The 21,059-nt window shown below is 45.0% G+C and overlaps 2 protein-coding genes across 6 annotated transcripts in view; one reads left to right on the plus strand and one right to left on the minus strand.

Moving 5' to 3' along the window:
- Positions 1 to 15,256, plus strand: part of LOC149314071 (dnaJ homolog subfamily B member 2-like) — a 29,507-nt gene extending 14,251 nt beyond the window's left edge. For 2 of the 5 annotated variants that reach the window (XM_089520463.1, XM_089520465.1), the window contains 8 exons: positions 929 to 982; positions 2,204 to 2,320; positions 4,055 to 4,138; positions 6,577 to 6,682; positions 8,794 to 8,864; positions 10,014 to 10,256; positions 12,002 to 12,056; positions 14,248 to 14,333. In XM_089520463.1, the coding sequence (XP_089376589.1) occupies positions 929 to 982; positions 2,204 to 2,320; positions 4,055 to 4,138; positions 6,577 to 6,682; positions 8,794 to 8,864; positions 10,014 to 10,256; positions 12,002 to 12,030 (704 nt within the window). In that variant the 3' untranslated portion in view covers positions 12,031 to 12,056; positions 14,248 to 14,333. Of the gene's footprint in view, positions 1 to 928; positions 983 to 2,203; positions 2,321 to 4,054; positions 4,139 to 6,576; positions 6,683 to 8,793; positions 8,865 to 10,013; positions 10,334 to 12,001; positions 12,057 to 14,247 lie in introns of all 5 variants that reach the window. The other 3 variants (XM_089520468.1, XM_089520466.1, XM_089520467.1) reach the window with 3 other exon arrangements.
- Positions 15,257 to 17,436: 2,180 nt separating this feature from the next.
- The window catches only part of PTPRN (protein tyrosine phosphatase receptor type N), a 56,399-nt gene continuing 52,776 nt past the window's right edge, over positions 17,437 to 21,059 (minus strand). Inside the window, exons 20-23 of the mRNA XM_089520462.1 lie at positions 20,418 to 20,471; positions 19,106 to 19,170; positions 18,731 to 18,804; positions 17,437 to 17,619 (exon numbers count right to left, since the gene is read on the minus strand). Of these exons, the coding sequence (XP_089376588.1) occupies positions 17,548 to 17,619; positions 18,731 to 18,804; positions 19,106 to 19,170; positions 20,418 to 20,471 (265 nt within the window). The 3' untranslated portion in view covers positions 17,437 to 17,547. The remainder of the gene's footprint in view (positions 17,620 to 18,730; positions 18,805 to 19,105; positions 19,171 to 20,417; positions 20,472 to 21,059) is intronic.

The following is a 21,059-nucleotide window of genomic DNA, read 5'->3' on the forward strand; positions in this document are numbered from 1 at the left end:
TAGGGTTGTAGAAGTGTCTGTAGGAACTAGCAATTGGAAGTTAAGCTTGGTATATTCACTCAGGCCTTGGAGTGCAATTGACCATGGGGTAATCCTCCTTAGGCCAATTGAGCTACCTTTTAAATGGATGATGTAAAGCTTAAACTAAACAAAAGCTGTGTTGCATTCACTATTTTTTCTCTTTCAGCCTCAGCTCCCATTTTTTAATAAAGTTTTAATAATATTGACTTACTTTTCAGGGTTGTTGTAAATCAGGAATGGGGAATATATGACATTCAAGGTGTTGGATTACAAGTCTCATCATCCCTAGCCAGCATAGCCATTGTTCAGGGGTGATGGGAGATGCCATCCCACAAATTCTGAAGGCTTACACATTTCCCATCTTGGTTATGTTGTAGAAAAATGTTAGCTCCCTGATCTGGGCATGTAAGTACATTTGCGGGTTTGTAGCTGCTGCCTAACTAGCCTCCTCTTCCTATCCTGCCAATAGTACCAGCCTGTTGCTTGCTTTCCCAGCTTCCCACCATGACACCTCATCCAGATTTTAAACCCCTTCCTAGCCCACTGGCCACCTTGCCTCACCCTGATTTTGATTGATTCAGAGGAGAGAAAGTGAGCGATGAGCTGGTGCTGTTGAAAGGCAGGAGACTAAGAGGAGAAGTATTAGGAGAAAGAGGAGTGGCATGAGGAGGGGGTTTAAAATCTGGATGAGGCATTGTGGTTGCAAGCTGGGAAAGTGATTGATAGTTGGCACTGTTTATATGAATCTTTGGGGGAAAGTTTACTATAGTCACTTTTTCCCACTTTTGTCGGGGTCCTGCACCCCTAACCCCCATGAATATGGAAGGCCAACTATATTGCTAACCCTTAACCCAAGCAGAATGCCTTTGCAACTGGAAGAAATAACCCAGCAACTTTCTGATTTCAGAGAGCAAGCGTGAAGTCTATGACCGATATGGCAAAGAGGGGCTCATGGGTGCAGGTAAGCAGAACCATGACAGGGTTTGGGTTATGCTGAAGTAAGACAAAGACCACCTTGTTGCTTCCGTGCCTTTGACTGATTAAAAAGTACCAGTCTGTATTGCCAAGTGAGGAGTGAACAGAAATAAAACAACTGCCAATGGACTGTTGTTTTATGTGAGCTCAGAAACATATTGATTTCTTCAACAGCTGCTACTGTACCATGTGGTATTGTGATGAATGATCCGGCACAGAACTGAGCTTGGCACAATTATATGGCTGTTTTGTTACTGAAGCCTTGACCAGATCTTAGCACCAATCCATAGTGACCTGTGGTGTGGTTAGGTCTTTGTCATCCAAAGAGTAGAGAAGCCTATGGCGCATTACACACTCACCTAAAGTACGTACCGTGTACATACTAGGGTTGCCCGGGGGCGTCTTTTCCAGATGCCCCCAACCCTAGTACATACATGGTATGTACAAAATGGTGGCGCCCATTCTAGATAGGCGCCGCTATTAGGACGTCACAAACGCGCCCCCTCCACATGGGGCGGTGCGGATGTGACATCCTTGCACCGCACGAGGGCGCCTGGGATGCCTTTTTTGCGGTCCCGGAAGGAGCTCCGAAATGGAGCTCCTTCTAGGATTTGCATCGCTGGTGCAGCCTTTAGATGGCTGCGCCAGCGACGCAAGGCTGAAAGGGGCCAAGCAGCCCCTTTCTCCTCCTCCCCGCTGCCACCAGGTGTCCTTGGGGCATGAAGCCCCAAGGACACCCCTTTCCAGGCTGCGGGGAAGCGACCTTTTGTCGCTTCCCCGCGGCCTGGAAAGCAGCAGATCGGGGCCGCAGAGGCTGCCGCTGTGGCAGCTGAGGACCTGATCCGGCGGGGAAAGGGCAGTCTGTAACGCCTATGTTTCAGTGGCTGGAATCTCATTGTGCCCAATAAAATACTGGGTTTTCTGGTGTTGAACAGCTTTCTGTTTGGGTAAAATGGATTTCTTCAACTTTCTGGCTTTTGTGTTACCCCTGATCCAACAACTTTGAACTGGTGCTTGATAAACTGTCTGCCTTGGCCTGCAGAACCTGTAGGCAGCAGTGCTCAGTTAGTAGATCATAATCTAAAAGATGTTTCATCTAAACCTATAAGCCTTTACTTGGTTAAAAGGTGGGGCTGTGTTTTAATCTGTCTACATAGAGGGGGAAACCCATCACATTATCTGGTTTCTTGCCTTTTTCTTCCTCCAGGTGCGCCCAGTGGTTCCAGACCTCATCCAGGACCTGAATTCACCTTTACTTTCCGCAGCGCCCATGATGTCTTCCGGGACTTCTTTGGAGGACGAGATCCTTTTGCTGACTTCTTTGGTACATGCAAGTTTGAATCCTCAAAATGATATCCTTTCCTTGTGGTAATGGGATGCTCTGTGGAGGGAGAGAAAAGGCTCTCTTTCCCATCTCTTGACTTTGGGGCCTGGAGGACAGATGATGAAATTCTTGAAGGCAGGTAATGCTTGAAAGATGAAAGGATTAGCAGTGAAGAGAGTAGACTAGTTTTTTAGACTGGGAATGAGACCAAGAGTTTATGGAAACATATGCTCCTTTTCCACCTGTGACCAATCTTTTATAGGATTTGGTTGGGAAACCTTAGATTCAGGAAGCCTGGTCCTTTGGGCTTCTTCAGACATCCTCATGATATTGTTATGTGGTGGTTTACCAGATTTTGTACACATTTCTTCTATTCTCAAAGGCTGAAATGACTTCTCTAAAGTATGGTTACTTGAAGTAAGAACTTCATGATACAATAAACCATTTTTGGTCTCAGTTTTTTGTCTTCGTTCTCCTCCACCACTGGAATATGGACCTGAAAGTTTTCCAGGCATTGACTTTGCCCATCAGGCTGAAAGACTTCCTTGAAAGAAAATTACATCATTGAAGAAATTGACTTCAATGAACGTTTCATTGACTTGATTTCATTGAAGTTGATGTCACTGAAGTAAAAAGCGAACTTCATCCCTTAGACTGAAAGAAGTTCCCTACCCCTGACACTAGATATTGCTGCTATTTTCTGATGGAGTTGTGTTTCCTGTTCTACTGGTATCTCACTCTTCCCTAGACAAGCTCAAAGTGGCCGATTTCTTGCACTCCTCAGGCAAGAGACCTGCTTAGCTTTGTAGCAGTATCAAACAATTACAAATAATTTTCTGGCCCTTTTGAAATATGGCACATGTTGAAGTCGTTAATTCAGATGCTTCCAGAAAGGATGGGATGATAAACCCACCTGTGCATATGATTAAAAGTAAAGGCTGGAAACCTGAGTGGGAAGGGAACAGGATCTTGAGCAGCCAGTTTCCCCTCCTTTTTGGATGAGTCCCAGAAAGCAAGGTGCCACATCCTTTCATGCAGGAGATGACTGATTGGTTCTGGGTAAAATGTTGATACTGGCCATGGTTGCACAGTCCTTGGTTCACAGAGCTGGTTCACACTTTTTCTTGCAGCCCAGCTGAGAACTTGGACTGTGTAATTAAAAAAAAAATAGTTCTACCACTCCTGTTATCAAAGAAGCAATGAAATTGGTGGAGATCGTTGTGAATTGGGGAAGTCTTTTGCATTTTCTAGTAGCCAACACTCCCTAGATCTCAGAAGGCAAGGAAGGGAAGATTAAACCTCCCAGTTTCCTTAGATCTGACTTCTGGGGGGTGGTATTGGGAAAGAGTGCATATATATCTATGTGTAGAGAGAATGTGTATCTATGCATAAGAGGAGGAAAGGTCTGTGTGGGCACTCAGATTGTAGATCTCAGTGGGTAAATTTACAGCGCTTCATAAATAAAGGTTAATAATAATAATAATAATAATAATAATAATAATAATAATAAGGAAGGGAGGTTTCAATCTTCCCATTTCTCTGTGCCGAAATCAGGAGTGGAGTGGCAGAATATGTCTATATGCATATATGTATATGTTAATTGTATGATGGGAGTTAAGGTTATGTGTGCACACATGGTGTGTGTGTGTACACACACACACACACACACTACTTTGAGGAAGCACCAGTATCCTGGAGACTTTTGGCAGTTGGCAGACAATCTCTCCTTTCCAGATGATCCCTTCTCAGACTTGCATGGGCGTGGTCCCCGACATCCTGCAGCTGGGACATTCTTCTCATCTTTTCAAGCATCACCAGGTAAGAAAAGAACATCTGGAATAATTTGCTCCCTTGGTCCACTGCAAATGCCCTGTAGCTCCCAGAATCACTTTTTGCCTCCAACCACGATTTCATCCTACTGTTGGATGATGCAGTTTGCACTCTATTATGACTGTACTGTATTATACAGGATCCTTTGAGAAGGGAAAGCCACCACATGTGTCTTATATCCTTGTCCTTCCTGGCCTATTAAACAAACCAGAAGGGACTGGCTGAGTGGGTGAAGGAGGTAGTCAGTGCCTCCCCACAATAAATATATATCTGTATCTACAACAAGGCAGAGTTTCAAAATGTCTAAAAGAGGCAATTGTGACTATAATCAGGGCTATGAAGTAGTGATGATTTTGGGGTTACATTTTGTCCTGCTCCGGAGTAAGATATTTTTTTCATAATGTTACTCCTACATCTACTCCTGTAAAAACCTTTTACTCCTTACCTCTTACTTCTACTCCCTAGTCCTGGGGAAAAGCCGCGGTTGCTTTGCAAGGCTGGTGTGTGTGTGTGTGTGTGTAAGTAAGTGTGTCTCTTTGCCTCCCGGTCTCTTCCCCAATGCAGTATACTGTAATAAAATTGTATTTTGGTGTTTGCATATACAATATGATAATAGGAATAAGGAATAACACACTTCTTTTTTATTCTTTATTCCTACTCCTACTCCTGTAAAAACTTCTTACTCCTTTACTCCTACTCCCTAGCCCTGACTATAATAATTAATTGTCGGCCAGCGTCCAACATATCAATTTTGGGCAAGCTATTGGAATGTGTGGTGGTTTCCACAAAGGGATATCTGGATAAAACGGAGTATCTAGATCCATTTCAGTCTGGTTTCAGGCCTGGTTATGGAACAGAGACACCCTTGGTCACCTTGGTGGGTGACCTACGCAGGGAACTGGACAAGGGGAGTGTCTCCCCGTTAGTTCTGCTGGACCTCTCAGCAGCTTTCGATACCATCGACCATGGTCTCCTTCTGAGCCATCTCTCTGGGATGGGACTTGGAGGTACTGTTTTACAGTGGCTCTGTTCCTTCTTGGAGGGGCGAACCCAGAAGGTTGTGATAGGAGACTCCTGCTCGACTACCTGTCCATTGGCCTGTGGGATCCTTCAGGGTTCTGTTTTGGTCCCTATGCTATTCAACATATACATAAAACTGCTGGGAGAGGTCATCTGGAGTTTTGGGGTGGGGTGCCATAAATATGCAGATGACACTCAACTCCACTACTCATTTCCACCTCAATCCAAGGAGGCTGTCCTGGTGCTAAACCAGTGTCTGGCATCAGTAATGGACAGGATGAGGGCAGACAAATTTAAACTTAATCCAGACAAGACAGAGATACTCCTGGTCAGTCAAAAGGCAGGGATACAGCCTGTGTTAGATGGGGTCACTTTCCCTGAAGACACAGGTTCATAGTTTGGAAGTACTCCTGGACTCAGCTTTGAAACTGGAGGCCCAGGTCTCTGCAGTGACCAGGAGTGCTTTCGCACAGTTAACTGCTCCTGTTCCTTGAGACATCAAATCTGTCTACGGTGGTGCATGTCTTGTTTACAACTCATGTGGACTACTGTAACATACTGTATTTGGAGCTGCCTTTGAAGAGTGTTCAGAAACTTCAGCTGGTCCAAAGAGTTCTGGCCACACTGTTAATGGAGGCAGATTATAGAGATCACACAACACCCCAGTTGAAACAGCAACACTGGCTGACTGCCAGTTTGTTTCTGGTCACAATTCAAAATGATGGTTATGACCTATAAAGCCCTATATGGTTCTGATCCAGGCTATTTGGCAGACCGTATTTCCCTGTATGAGCTAGCCCAGGCCCTGATATCCTCAGGAGAGGCCCTTCTTTCCATCACACCATCAACACAAGCATGGTTGGTGGGGACATGAGAGAAGGCCTTTTCCATGGCTGCTCCTAGACTCTGGAACTCCCTGCCCAGGGAGACCAGAATGGCCCTTTCTTTATTATCCTTCCGCTGGCAAGCAAAGACTTTTCTGTTCAGACAAGCATTTGAAATAGAAGGTTTTTAAAGGACTTTGGCTGAGTCTTCGGCTGGGTTTAAATGTATTTTAAAAACTTAAATCTTTTAAAATATATTTTATTGTTTTATATGCTATCTGTTTTAATATTGTAATAATTTAATTCTGTTTTAATGTAACACTTTTCTGTGTTTTAATTGTACTGTTTTGATCCTGTAAGACGCTCTGAGTCCCAGTTTTGGGGAAAGGGTGGGAGATAAATAAATATAACAGCAACAGCAACTGTAACTCTGAGGGTGAACGTGGTCTTATGGTTTGAGGCCAGTATTTCCTCTCCTTTGTTGGGTCTCTCCACTGGGCTTTGCACTTCATTCCCCAGTTCCAGTAACACTTTGCCTTGCAAGCCACTCCAGCATGCTCTTTCTCTGTTCCTCCCTTTCAGAGTTCTTTTCCCCTACACTTGGTCCTGGGATGAATGCAGGGATGGGCTTCCGCTCTGTCTCCACCTCCACAAGGTTCATCAATGGCAAACAAATCACTACTAAGAGGTAAGCTTAACTCAAATTTTTATCCAATCGTGCTTTCTTTTCTTTTCTTTTTTTTAGCATCATCTGCTTTTAACAGTTTTGGGGTGCTCTTCCAGAATAATAAACCACAAGGGTTGAGTGTGTGTGTTTGTTTGTGTTGGAACCTGTGGCCCTCCAGACCCAGCCAGTATGCTCTTGGTCAGGGATGACGGGAGATAGAAACCAGTAACATGAACTGAGTTACGTGTTCCCTCCAATAGCAGTTTGTTTGCAATGTTTATTGCCCACCTTTCTTGCAGTGAACTCAAGGTTGCTTTCCTCCATTTTATCTTCCTGACAGCCCTGTATGGTAGCTGAGGCTTAGGCTGGTAACATTTCCACTCCTGATACCCAAGGTGTTTTAATAGGAGATATCAGGGATGGAACCTTTGAAATTTCTGCATGCAGAACTTATTTGGACAATGAGCAATTAGAACTGCCCCAGAAGTAGTTAAGTGCTACTTTCCATTGCTCAGGGGTTATGCTTCCCATTCACTGTTCCTTTACTGGTCCAGTGGCCTCTGTGTTCAGTTGTTTGAGTACCTTGGGAACCCAAAGGCCATAGCAGTGTGGAGTTGATGTGAGAAGCAATGCAGTCTTGCCCTATCTTGACTGTAGTTTCCTTCTGGGTATCAGCCTTCATATCAGGATTAGGATTACCGACTATTCTGAATGGAGTTGTGCCCTCTTGAAGGATGAGGTTCAAAGTTTGGGAGTGCTTCAGGATCCAACATTGCTCCTGAAAACCTGAGTGGCTAGGAGTGCTTTTGCCCAGCATTAACTGTTGTGCCAGCTGTTCCTTCTGTTGGGAAAGCCAAATCGGTTTGATCTCCTCCCATTTAGGGGATTACAATAGGATCTATGTGGGCTATCCTTTAAAGTGTGGTTGATGCCATATGCAATGGCTAGGATTCTTTCTGATGTATATCTTTTTCAGACCACATTATACCTGCTTTATATCAAATGTATTGGATTCTGATTTTTTGTGGATCACAAATCAAAGTGCTGGTACTTGCCTATCAACCGCTCAAGTGCTTATGGCCAGGATATTTGAAAGAACACTTTCTGCTTGTAAGATTTGTAATAATCTTCTTCTTTTTTTAAATCTTTTTTTCAAAGTTCCATATACAAATTGCTAACATAATATCCATGAATTTTTGACATATCTTCATTTGTCCGTTCTACATCTCATTAAGTAAACTTTAACATAGATATTAAGTTTAACTTAATTATGTGACTGCTTTTGATATTTTCTTCTTTTTGTAACTCCCTTAAGTTTCTCTGTAGAGTAAAAAGATAAAAGTAATAAATCTTCTAAAGCTATATGTCTCATTACCAAAAATAGCTTCATTAGCAAGAAGGCAGAAACAAGGCCTTTTTTTTGTGTGTGACAGTACACCATTATGAATATTTCTCCTCCAAATGGTTACACTAGCCCATCCTTGATAACTTTGGTAGGTTGTCAGCAAAAATATATTTGTTTTTCCAGGCTTTTAATGATTTTTAATTTCAGAGTGAAGGTTTTAACACTGTTTTTAATGCTCACTTTTGACACTTGTTATTCTTTGAATTGTGGTGTTCTCTGAAAATCCTTGGGGGCTCTTGTTACAGCTGAAAGGCATTTTAGAAATGCCTTTATAAATAAAATATAAAATAACCAGAGGGAAATGGCTCAGGGGGAGTTGCAATTTTTGGAGCTTTTAAAAATGTTTACTGCCTTTCTTTCACCTGCTGCTGTTCAAAAGGGCCAGAAATTTACTCATTAGCTGAATCACAAGCCCTCCTGACAATCAGATTGAAGAAGTTTACCTAATTGCACCAACATGTACTGGACGGGATTGTTTTGTTCTTCTCTCTGTTGCCCTCTGTTCTGTCTTGCAGTCTAACTGAAAAGGCTAGTGTGCCAGGGAGGAGAATTTCTGACTGGTGAACTTGTGAGTTGGCACCCACTCCTTCCTCAGATCTAGAGGAAAGGGGCACAGAGAAGTCATCAGGGCAGGCATAATATTCTGTATTGATCAGAGTCAGTGGGCTGATATGTTATTTGCCTTCATTGTGTATCGTGTCCCCCCACCCCCGGCGATGTTTTCTAGGATCATCGAAAATGGGCAGGAGAGGATAGAGGTGGAAGAAAACGGGGAGCTGAAATCAATCCAGATTAATGGTAAGCAGCTACAGGGTGAGGGTGGTATCCTGAGTTCTCAGAACAAAGCCTTCTGTATATTCAGCAGCACACGCTTCTGTCTTCAGCCAGAGGCCAGAAATTTGATGCCTTCCCTAGATGCCTTCTGCCTGATCTCAGTGTGTGTCCTTGGAGACGGGGAGTAATAGACCCTTGTCCCTGTGGTGTTCTTCTCACAGTGACACTTAATCTCCAGCTGTGATAAGGTTTGAGGGAAGTGTGTGAGAATCTGAAGCTCACATCCCCTCTTCCCCCACAGAACATGTATCTGGTAAGATGTTTGTAGAACAGCTTTGGACTTGGAGATTGGAAGAAAGGTGTCCCTGATAACACTGGGGACTATTTCAAAATGGCAGCTGGAGGGAGGGGTGGTGTTTCTGGGTTGTGCTGGAAGAGCCTATAAATCTATAAGCAGAGCATGGGAAAATTACTGTTTGGGGACCACAGCTCCAAGTACCCCTTAGCTAGTATGGCTTCTGGCCATGGCGGTTTCGGTTTTCTGGGGTTGTAACGTAAAATTTCCAAACTCTACATAAAAGTAAATATGATAATATAGTATGTAAAGTTAAGGATTTCAGGTTGATGGAGAGAGCTGTGGAAGAGTTGTGGAAATCCGTAAAAGATTTTCAGATGGACTTCCATCCGTGCCTACTATGTTCCAGGCATTTGCTGCTCCCATAAATGATGGTACCATTGAGAGTAGAGAATTTAAGTTTTCTTCAGCGTGGGATACATCTTTTGCTCAAATATATATGTTCAATTTTTTCATGTATTTGCTCAAAAAAAGCTGGGGACCACACGTTTGCATAGTGACCATGCTATTGTTAGGATCCGCCCCAGGCTAATCTAGGACCTAATAGGTTCTTGCTCCCACCAGTGGAAGACATTTTGTCTAAAGGAGCGGAGGGCGAAGCTTTAATCGTCCAGATGTTTTGGGCTTCAGCTCTGAGTCAGCATTGCTAATGAAAAGGAATTGTAGGAGTTAGTCTAAAGCTTTTCCCAACTGTTGGGGCTCACTGAGCAAGCCTAGAGTAGTAGAGTAGTGGAGAAGAGCTGTGAGGGATGTGAGGAGGAAGAAGGGCAATGGAAAGCAAGGTTTCCTAACTCTGGGTTTGAACTTCTCCCTCGCAGGTGTTCCAGATGACTTGGCACTAGGCCTGGAGCTGAGCCGGCGGGAGCAGCAGGCCGTGCAGAACCGTAGGGCATCATCATCGCCCCCAGTGACACTGCCTCAGCGCCCACCTCCAAAGCGCCCGACCCCCAGTTCATCCCCTGTGATTTTGTACACAGACAGTGATGAAGATGATGAGGACTTGCAGCTGGCAATGGCCTACAGCCTGTCTGAGATGGAGGCTAAAGGCCAGCACAGAGCAGGTGCGAGAAGCCCCACAAAAAAGCGGCCCCAAGGAAAAACTCCTTTGCCACAAGGGAGTCCTCTTGTGGACAGTCAGGCGGGTGGGCCATCCAGAAGCTCTGCAGGGACCATGGGTGGGGGTGGGCGGGGGAAGGGCAAAGGCAGAGACCCCTCCCCCAAGAAGAAGAAGGACACACAGTGCAGCCTCTTGTGAGCTCCACCTGAGACTGCATCTTCATTGCCTGGCCCATTCCGGACCCTGGCCAATGGCAGAGTGGGTTGTTCCTTGAGGACTGTGATGGTGTGTTACTAGCAGAGATACCCAGGGCCCATTCCGCCAAAAAGGTGGCACTATCAAGTAAAGGGCAAGCAGGATCAGATTGTGTTAACTCTTTGTGTGTGCTTGTGTGTAGTTTGGCTTGTAGAGACATCACCTGGGCAGCCTGCACACCACGGGCAGCTCTGGTGGCATTCTGCAAGCTTAGACCACACTCGCTGCTTACCTGTTTTATTGCATGGCTTGACTGCATGGCCCCATTGCCCTCCCTGCCCAGTGCAGGATAGGTAAAACAAGGGAGGAGGGGGGACTTGCTCTGGGCTGGCACTAGCTGCTTGTTGTCAGGGTTGAGTGCTGAGCCCTATGGTAAAAGGGGGTTGCTTCTATCCTTGGGGCTTTGTGCTAGCTTAGCTTCTTGGCAGAGTTGTTCTTCATTTATACTCTGCCCTGAATTAGAACAGCTTGGTGGCTTATACGGAGGGAGCTGAGGCCATCTTGGCTTAAATCTTTGACATTTGTTTTGGACCCAAAAGGGAAAAGGGTGCCTTTTTCCAGTGCAATATTTTTCTCCATCCCCTCCACCTAGTTTCAATGTTGTGCCTTTGTCCTCTAGCAGAGTTGCAGGGGATGCACTAAGGGCTAACAAAAGCATAAAATTGAGCTAAAGCTGGTGGCAGTGCTGTATACAGTACCTGGACCCAAACCCAGATGGTGCAAGCTGTAACATGGGTGAACAGCTGTGCCGCTCCAGATGTTTTCAGACTGCAGTTCCTGTAAATCCCTCAGTTAGTTATGCTGACTAGTGCTGATGAAAGTCATAAGCCAAACATATTTGGAGGGTCAATGCAGCTCGGTGTGTAAAAGAAAGCATCCTTCCTAGGATGACACCATTCTCTCCTGGCTCCTTAGGGACATCCTGTGCAGTGAGACTGGCAAAATATCTCCCCCTTTAAACCCCATCCTGGACAAGGCAGGTGAGGTATTAGGACAGGGACTAACTTAGAAGTCAGTTCCTGTTTCTAGTTGAATGTGGGACTGTAGTGACATCTGCATCTGCCATTATCATTCTGCCTCCCCCAGAGTGTGATGCTTTCAAATAGAAACAGGAACTGAGGAGTATGCACTACTTGTCTTTCATGTATCCCTGTATCTGTAGTTTCCTAAGTGCATAACACCTTCCCCTGCAGGTATTGCTCAGCCATTGTCTGCTTTAAATCTGTCTCCTTAGCATTTTGCACCCCATATATGTATGCTGCAGCCTCCCATTTCCTCTCTCTTCCCTTGCCTGAGAATAGCTGGTAGGTTGAGGTCCTCTTCCTCCCTTTGTCTCCCCCCTGGTGGCAGGCCCTGGATAAGCCTTCGGTGGATGCTTGATGTAGGAATGTAACTTGTTGGTGCCCTTTCTTTTTCTTTGCTGCTGCCACCTCCGTTGTCGCCGCTTGTCTGCTCACCTGCCTGTCCCTCCCTCCTGTGCTTCCCATGCCACAGACCCTGATGGACAGGCATATTCTGTCTGATGCCCACCCATGCTGCCTCCCTGCAGGTAACCCTCCAGTATTCCTTTTACCTGACCCCATATGAAAATTCAGGGTTGTTTAACAGCAGGGCTGTGTATATTTCTTACATACTTGGCTTTTGCCATTTAAGGGTCCCCAGTAGTTTGGTCCTTCTGCCCTGCCCCACCCATTTAAACTATGTTTCTAGCTGCAGAGTGAAGTTGCCTCTGTGTGTCTTCCCTTTGTCCGTTCTCTTATGTTGCCCTTTCTTTGACCTTAAAATAACAATGAAGTTCCCATTACACCAAGACTATTTGAAAAACCGGAGTCCCCCCCCCCCTCCAAAATACAACAAATATTTGCAGATCATATACTTCATTGTGTTATTCTGTCTACAGACCATAGGTTGTCTGAATGCAGTATTTTTTAATTGAGCTGAGGAGGTACAGGAGAGCCAATTTGGTGATTTGGGTGTTGGACTATGACTCTGGAGACAAAGAGTTTGAATCCCCGCTCAGTCATGGAAACCAACTGGGTCACCTTGAGCAAGTCACTGTCTCTCTCATTGTCAGAGGAAGGCTAACCCCTCTGAACAAATCTTGCCAAGAAACCCTCATGATTGATTCACCTTAGGGTTTCCGTAACTCAGAAATGACTTTAAAGGCAGACAAAGATGACAAGGAGGTACAGAATATACACAGCCCCGTGACTTTGAAATGTGAAAATCTGTGGGCCTGCCTGTATTCATATGCTATCCTGTAAACTCTGTCCTCCTTCCTTAGTACACTTCCCAATAAATAAATGCCTGCCCTAGCTATATTTTGTGGGGTAATGACGTACAGGAAGCAGCAGTAGCTAGGCGGTGCTCTGGAGGATTTGACAGCCAGGGCCTTCTTAACCATTTCTTGAGATCATAACATGGTCCACGGAATAGGTGAGGACATTGCTTGAGCATGCAGCTGTGGGTTTCTGTTTAGAAGCACTGTGATCTCTGTACAGTTGTAGTAAATGGCTGCTTTGGCTTGAATTTTGGGCTCCTAGTTAACAGCAAAACCTAAGCCCCAAGCAAATGTTCTGTACCTGGACTCTGCATGCTTTTGTTATATGGATGTGTTTCCAGTGGTGAAAAAAAAAGATGGGAGAGAATTTTCTTGGAAAATGTATTTAAGCCACTCTGAGGTCTTTGCAGCAAAAATTGGCTATCAATACAAGAAATGAAGCAAATGTGGGCAAATGCAAACAGGCAAATCAGAGGGTTCCACTCTTCTGCATGCACCACCCTAGTCCATGTTTTCTCTGCATTAATGTGTTGGGTAAATTGGCTCTAAGATTCCATACACTGGATAAAAGCATACTGTGTTAATTAAGATGCTATGTGCTTTTGTCATCTGCCCTCCCAACTGTTCCTAAAGCACTTAGTAACAGAGCCTTGGAAGATGAAGGTGAAATTGTGTTGGTGCACTATGCTTAGTGATTCCACTTTTCTCCAGATTATGTCGCAGCAAGGTAATACAGACAAAACCATTGAAGTTGTGTGGTGATGGTGAAGGATGCCATCTGTGATCATTCTATTTCTACAGTGCCTGTCTTCCTGGATGCAGGGGTCCTTGAAGCATGCGTGCCCTGGGAGGGTTGGCTTAGACAACTGGCTGTTCTCCAAGGACTCTCCCACCCTTTGAAAGGCAGCCACTGGAAAAATAGGCTGCTCAGAGCCAGCAGTCCTGTTCCATCACACAGTGACTTCATCTGCCTTTCCTTGCCACTGCTGTACCCATTTTCCTTTCTGCTGCCTACATGAACACAATTACCCAATAGGATATTGGCCTTCATATTTACTGTAGTGTTAAACCTGTTGACAGGAATGGATGAGTGGGAAGACTTCTCTTTTCCAGAGCCATTTACTAGCATTGACTCTACAAATATTCTTTTCCTTTGCATGCCCTTCCATTCACCCCACATTTACTTATAAGAGCAGTGGATCTTGCATGACCTTGTAATTGTATGCTTGGGTATGTAGCAGCTGTGCCTTGAAGCTAAAGCCTCTTGTGCATACATATCCCACTCTTTTTTCAGTACTGAAAGTAGAAACCTCCACGGCCCCAAAAGCTGCTTGCCGTTACCTACTTTTCACTGCCATCTGATTCACTTGGTGTCTTGTTTTTTCTCCACCCTTTCACCCCCTCTCCTCCCTCTCTCTCCCACTTTCCCGTTCTGTCTTCCCTTGCTTGTTTTCCCCAGGTGTGTTCTGAGTCTGGAAGAGCCATGGGGGATGGCCTCTCTAGCATTCGTGCTCACAGAAGGCTACTCAAGCCTGGACTTCGCCTGCTGTTCCCCTACCTGAGCTCTGCCCCAGGGGACCAGCAGGTGCCGAGTGTGTGACTTTCTCCCCATTAGTTCTCTCTGCTGTGTGTCAGGTAGCGCTCACTAGCTCATGAGGGGCCAGGCTGGCTACAGCCTGCACCATGTACAAGTAGCTACACTGCTGATGTTGCTCCTGAATTAAAAAGAAAAAACTTTTGGGAGGGGGAAGATTCTCCAGCCTGGGGAAAGCCAAGGCCTCTTTTGCCTGAATTCTCCTTCACTTCATTCCCAACACACACTTCACCCTTGTCCATTGGAAGAAGAGCTCCTGCTAAAGAGTGAAATCAATTTGGCTGTGAGGATGGACACTTGTGGAGCAGGGGTTAAAGGGCGATAGAAGTATCATATCAACTGGGAGGTGTAGAATGCAAGGCACCCTTTCAAACAGGTTACTAGTGTGGAGAGCGTTGGCTGCTACACAGTGCTGCTTGTGCTTCTATAGCTGCACAGGTGTATGTGTGTACGATGGGAAGAAAGGACATTGCACATTGAAGAAAGGGTAGCTTTCAGGTGCAACACCATCACAGCATCTCTTTGTGTTATTGAGGGCCCTATGCTCTAGCGGCAAGGGCTAGAAACCAAGTCTCCCACATCCAAACAAAGGCTCTTCTGGACCAGGCTTTCCATAGACAGACAGTGAACAAGAGCAAGTGAGCACACAGCTGCAGCCTCTTCTAACAGCATGGAAAGAGAAGGCTGTGGCTGTATCTCTAACCCCCACCCCAGTTTGGGAAATCCTCTGTCTAAAGTAACAGGGCTATAATTAATACATAGCTGTTCAACATGTTTGTAACTTGGGAGAGCAAGACTGATCTCATTTGTAACTCAAAAGTGCTGGCCTGGCATAGAACAAAAAGCATTTATCAATAAATCTCTTTGCAATTAATGCTGTGTCTGTAATTTTTTGAGAAAGCAAGAGGCAGGGACTGCATTAGTCTTGAGCAAGAATTTCAGTTCCATTTTGTGTGTATGTAATTGTTTGTTTTTTTAAAAAAATAATTTCCATGCCTTTACCAACTCGAGGTCACATCATTTTGCTTCTTTGCAGCAAGCTGTATTTTTCATAAAAGAAAGATGTGGAATGTTGCTGGACTGCTGCTTCCCTCATTTCTTACCATTTACTTTGTTGCCAGGTTCCAATGACAGTTGCATTTCAACACCTTCTGGGGCGGACACATATTTCCATTGCATGGTGCAGAAGCTAAACCTCCCCATCTCCTTCCACTACTAAGCACAGACCCTAACAGTATGGGAGAGGATATAGGTTTAGCAGGCAGTATGATGAGGATTTTGTTTGAAAAGCTCTATTTCATTTCACCCCAAGATACAATTGGCTGCATAAATATAGCTCCATGACAAGCAAACTAAACTCTTTCTGCCTAAGTGAGACTCCCCCTCCCTGATTGGCCATTTTGAACATACAGCATGGAACAAATCTTAATAATACACATTTAAGATTCCCAGGTTCTGTTTGGGAAACAGCTGCTATACTCTCCATCTCTTGCTTCATCAAATGCCAAATCACTAGCCATGATAAAAAAACCACTAAAGGGATTCTGTGGATAGTTATATTGGTTTTTTTCCATTATGCCATCTCAAATGGCAAGCACCTTCAATGAGAACAAGCGCTGTTGTCAGCCCTCCAGATATTTTGGCCCACCACTCAGAATCCCCAAATAGGCTCAGTGGTAACAGATTTGGAAGTTGTAGTCCAAAACATCTAAAGAGTCAAGGTTTCTCTATTTCCTCTTGCTATGGGTCAGAGTAGGAATCATGGCCCCTGTATTGTTGGACTGCAGTTGCTATCATGCACAGCCAGTGGTGAGGAATGCTGAGATTTACAGTCCAGCATTATTCAAGAGAATGCTCATTTCTCAACCCTGCTGTATATGAAGGGGACAATGTAAGATTTCCACCTCTGACATGGTGGCTTTTTTAAGGAGCCAGAGGCAGGCAACCTTATTGACCACATATATTGTCCCAACCCTGAAGCAAGGCATTCAGCAATCAATGGGTGCTGTTGGGGACATGAGTAAGTCAAACACTGCCTAGCATGATGGGGGTGCTAATTTCCTGCTAAGTAAGCAACACCCCTCCCTTTTCATTATACACAACGGGGAGGCTGGGCTGCAGCTGCACAAACGCGACACAAACTTTATTCACATCAAATACAAAATTAGATTCTCTAGAAATGTTTTCTCACTGTAGTTAACACAGGGAGAGGGAGAAAAGGGAGACAAACACCAGGGTGGGGGACAGTTGTGGGGCAACCTGCCACCCTTTCGGGAAGTCAAAGAATGGCTGTGGTGAGGCCTGGCTCCTGGCCCGCAGATAAACTAAGGAAGGAAACAGAGAGGGGCTGTGCTGGTGGGGAGAAGCAGTACGATCCCTCCCCTGCTGTGGCTCAGCTCCAGGGAGCTTTTTGGGCTGACTAGAAAGTAGGTACAGGTAGTAAGGTTTAGGGAAGGGCAGAGCAGAGCAGAAGGAGGAGGAAAATTGTGTGGTTCATGAGTAATATGGGCTCCCAGCTTGGTATCCAGAAATTTAAATTGCCATTTGAGACTAACCAGTGTTTCATACAGCAAGGAGAGGACACAGGGCCATGTATCTGCAAATTCACACTCCTCACCCTGTGAAAACTGGCAAGTACAGAAAGTTCATGGACACAAAGTATGCTTCAGTATAAGGGTGGTGAAAAAGAAGCCTTCTTGCCATTGGACTGCATCTCCCATTAACCCTAAGCAGCATAGTATGGGATGATGTGAGTCACTTAACATCCAGAGGAACATACATCCCCTGTCCCTACTTGAGACCAATGAGTTTTAAAAGGTGACTAGCTGTGTCTGGAATTTCAGCCTCTGCATTATTCTAGGAGGATCCAGCCTAAATTTACTAGAGAGCTGACTAGTCTGTAGGAGTGCAAAGCAGGACCTCACTTTGCATCAACCAAGGCCAGGGATGGGTAGGGATGGGGATAGGACATCCGATTGACAGGACCAAGCTGGGCGAGAAGGCAAGAAGCCAGTCTCTCCACAAGTAGCTTAAATGTAGCCATGGCCAACAACATGGAGATAAGACTTTAATGAAGGGAGAATACTCTGTGAGCAAGGACATGGCACAGCAGAGGCAAAGGGTCAAATTAGGAAGTCACCAAGCTAGGGTACGCTGAGTAGTGCATCATTGTGGCAGCGCCTTCAGGATGGCATTCACCTCCTCCGCAACAGCTGTCAGTGCAAACTCAAACTGGTCCTGGGGACAACAGAGGCAGTTGTTAAAATTTCTATGGACTTAACACATCATAAACGGAATCAGTACCTCCTTGCTCCACATACTTAATAGCCCCCTCCCCCCTCGACAATGAGAGAAACAGCACCCTCTACTGCAGGTGTGTGTGATATGCAGCTTGCACTCAGCTACCATGAGGGCTATGGGGGGAAATTCTGCCACATGTGGAAGGTCTCCATTCTATTTTTGCATGGGGAAGGGGCTTTTCCCACAACTAAAAAAATATTTTCACTTATTTGTAGATCTAAAACAGTCAGTGGGTTTAAGTGGTTTCAGCCACAGAAACACACTAGCTGATCCTGGATAGGTCACATTCTCTCAGCTTCAGAGAATAGCAATGCCAAATCCTCTCTGAAGAAATCTTGTCAAGAAAACCCCATGATATGGTCTTTGAGTCAGAGATTACTTGAAAATATAAATAGCAACAATAATAGATCTAAAATAGGGACCCTCCAAACATGGGCAAAATGGATCATAGCCCTTGGAAAGCCTAGTGCAGTGCTTTTTTTCAAAAACAACTGTGTGGTTTTGTCATGTAGAGAAGTCCAGGTGGAATCATGTATGGACTTTGAGCCAGGGGCAGTTGCCCAATGGTTTTCATTGCACTTTCTAAGAGGTTACTAAAAGGTTCCACCATTTAACTTGGTGGTTGGGGAATAGTAACACCATTTGGCAAGAGGAACCTGTAACACATAGCTGCCAGTTGCACAGTCAGTTTCACAATGGTGCAATCCAGGGTAACTTCATTTAGTATAACTCTGTCATAGTTATACTAGCATAAATTCATGCCATGCATGAACAGTTTCTTGGCCACTATCTGAGTCTTGGAAATAGCCAGGAAGAAGCAATAACAATAGTCTCTTACCTCAGCCTACATCTTTATGTACAGCGCTGTGTAAATCTACAGCATTATATAAAGTTTAATAATAATATTTTTTTCTGCACCAACCTTTACACCTTGTACTTTAGGGAATGCTTAAAGCTGCCATAGTTAGGGTTTTTCCACTACTGTCAAACCCACAACAGATACTTTCCTTTTATCCACAAGGACGGCATAGGAAGTGTGAAAAATTACCTTTGTCTGTACCATGCCAGGCCGCTGATCACGCACATGCTCCAGAGTGGCTGCGATATCAATTTCCTTCACGCCTAGCAGAAGTGGAGAAGTAAAATAATTTGGTGAAGGGAAAGAAGATAGGTGGGTGTGTGGCAGGGTGTGAGATAGAAGCCTGACATAGTGATGCAAAATGAAGATCAGGGAGCATCAAAATGACTGGAAGATGGTTGCAAGGAGTTAGGAAGATGTGGAAAAAGTGGCAGATAGGAGGGCTGGAAGAAGCTTCTAAACATAATTTGAAAGGGGATGATGTTTGAATCATGTATGCACCTGAGGACATGGCCCTCCTGAGCCTGGCAGACTGTGTCCATGGGACAGCCCCCACTCTCTCACCTTTGGCCATTCGGTTCAGAACCATGTCAATGAGGATGTATGTCCCAGTCCTTCCTGCACCATCACTGCAAAGATAAAAGAAACGTGCACACTGGGGAGGGCCAAACACCAGCTCATCCAACACTCTTCCAGTAACATGGCAGATTGGATAGATGAGGCTTTGGCTGATCCTTTCAGACAGACCAGATAAATCTGACAATACTGTTTAGCTCTATGAGCAAGGCAATATAGTAATAGTAAGTTCATTTCTATACTACTTATCAGTGCACTTAAGCACTCCCTAAGCAGTTTATAAAGTGTAAGCTAATTGCCCCCCCCCCCCAAACAAGCTGGGTACTCATTTTAGTGATCCTGGAAGGGTGCCAGGCTGAGTTGACCCTGAGCCCCTTGCTGGGATTGAACTCACAACCTTATGGTTTGTGAGTGAGTAGATGCAGTACAGGCATTTAACCACTGCACCACCAGGCAAGCTGAGGATGTTTATGCTGAGTAAATCTCTCCTTCCCCACAGCATTACCTCTCTGTGGTGGTAAAAACATGCTGTCTGCTGAACTTCCTTCAGAGGTTCACAGATCTATAGAACTGTAAAGATTCCCAGGGGTTATCTTGTCCAATCCCCTGCTAATGCAGGAATCAACAGTGAAAGCACCTCCATCAGATGCTCATACAACCAGTTAAAAAAAAAAATCTCCACAGCCTACTGCTTTTCTAGGTAGTCAGTCCCATTGATGAACAGCTCTTACCACCCGGAAGTTCTTCTTAGTGAAGTCGAAGGCTTTCATGGCCGGCATCCATAGTTTTTTGTGGGTTTTTCGGGTGGTGTGGCCATGTTCTAGAAGATTTTCTTCCTGACGTTTTGCCAGCATCTGTGGCTGGCATCTTCAGAGAATGTCAGCTGAAGATGCCAGCCACAGATGCTGGCGAAACGTCAGGAAGAAAATCTTCTAAAACATGGCCACACAGCCCGAAAAACCCAACAAAAAAACTATAGTTCTTCTTAGCGTTTAGTCAGAATCACTTATCTTTTAATTAGAATCCATTTGCTTGCATTGCACTCTCTGGAGCAGCAGAAAGCAAGTTTGCTCCATCTGCTGCGAGACAGCCCTTCAGATGTTTGGAGATGGCTGTCGAATCCTCTCTTGATATTCTCTTTTCCAGCATGAACATATTCAGCTACCTCAACTGTTCCTTGGAGAGCTGTGTCTCCATCCCTTTTACTGACTCCCCCCCCACCATAATTTGGGAAATATTTCCATGGCAACAGCACAGCTCTTTCTGTTAGATTTATTCTCCCATTCCCCCAGGGCATTACCTGCAGTGCACTATGATTGGACATGAGCGGCCTCGGTAGCACTTGTTCACCTTCCTGCTGGAACAAGGAGAAGATGGGGTCAGGGAGCAGCTCCACTTAGGCTCCCTCACTGGTCTCCAAGGAGCCACAAAGCTGCCACACATATTAACCCCCTCCCTCACCCTCCCTGCACAGTTGAGAATTAGGAGCACTTATCAGGTTGACCCCAGGCATCAAGGCAATTGCCCCCCCCACACGCATATACTTCTAGTGGACAGGTGTATATAGCAGGTGGAAGTTGTAGACATATGAAGCCCAGAGGATGGTCTCTCACATGTCCCAGACAGATCATCTGGAATGCTTTCTAAAACAGTCAAGAAATGTGAGTGCAGAAGTCCTGCAGAAGAGCACGGAGCACTACCAACAGGACAAAATAGCTTGAATTCCTCCCAATATGCACCCCAACAATATTCACTGTATATTTTTCAAAGTCAGTTTATCATGTAGGATTCTCAATTCTATTTGTGTGCCTCAAGAACAATAGCTATCATCACCACCACAATCTCAAATAATGTCAATCTGGAGCCTGTGTGGGGTAGTGGTTTGAGCCCTGGATTATGACACTGGATAACAGGGTTCAAATCCCTGCTCAGCCATGGAAAC

The sequence above is a fragment of the Sceloporus occidentalis genome, unplaced genomic scaffold (assembly GCF_023333645.1).
Source record: "Sceloporus occidentalis isolate IW3139 unplaced genomic scaffold, rSceOcc1.0.p SCAF_4, whole genome shotgun sequence".
Lineage (NCBI taxonomy): Eukaryota > Metazoa > Chordata > Lepidosauria > Squamata > Phrynosomatidae > Sceloporus > Sceloporus occidentalis.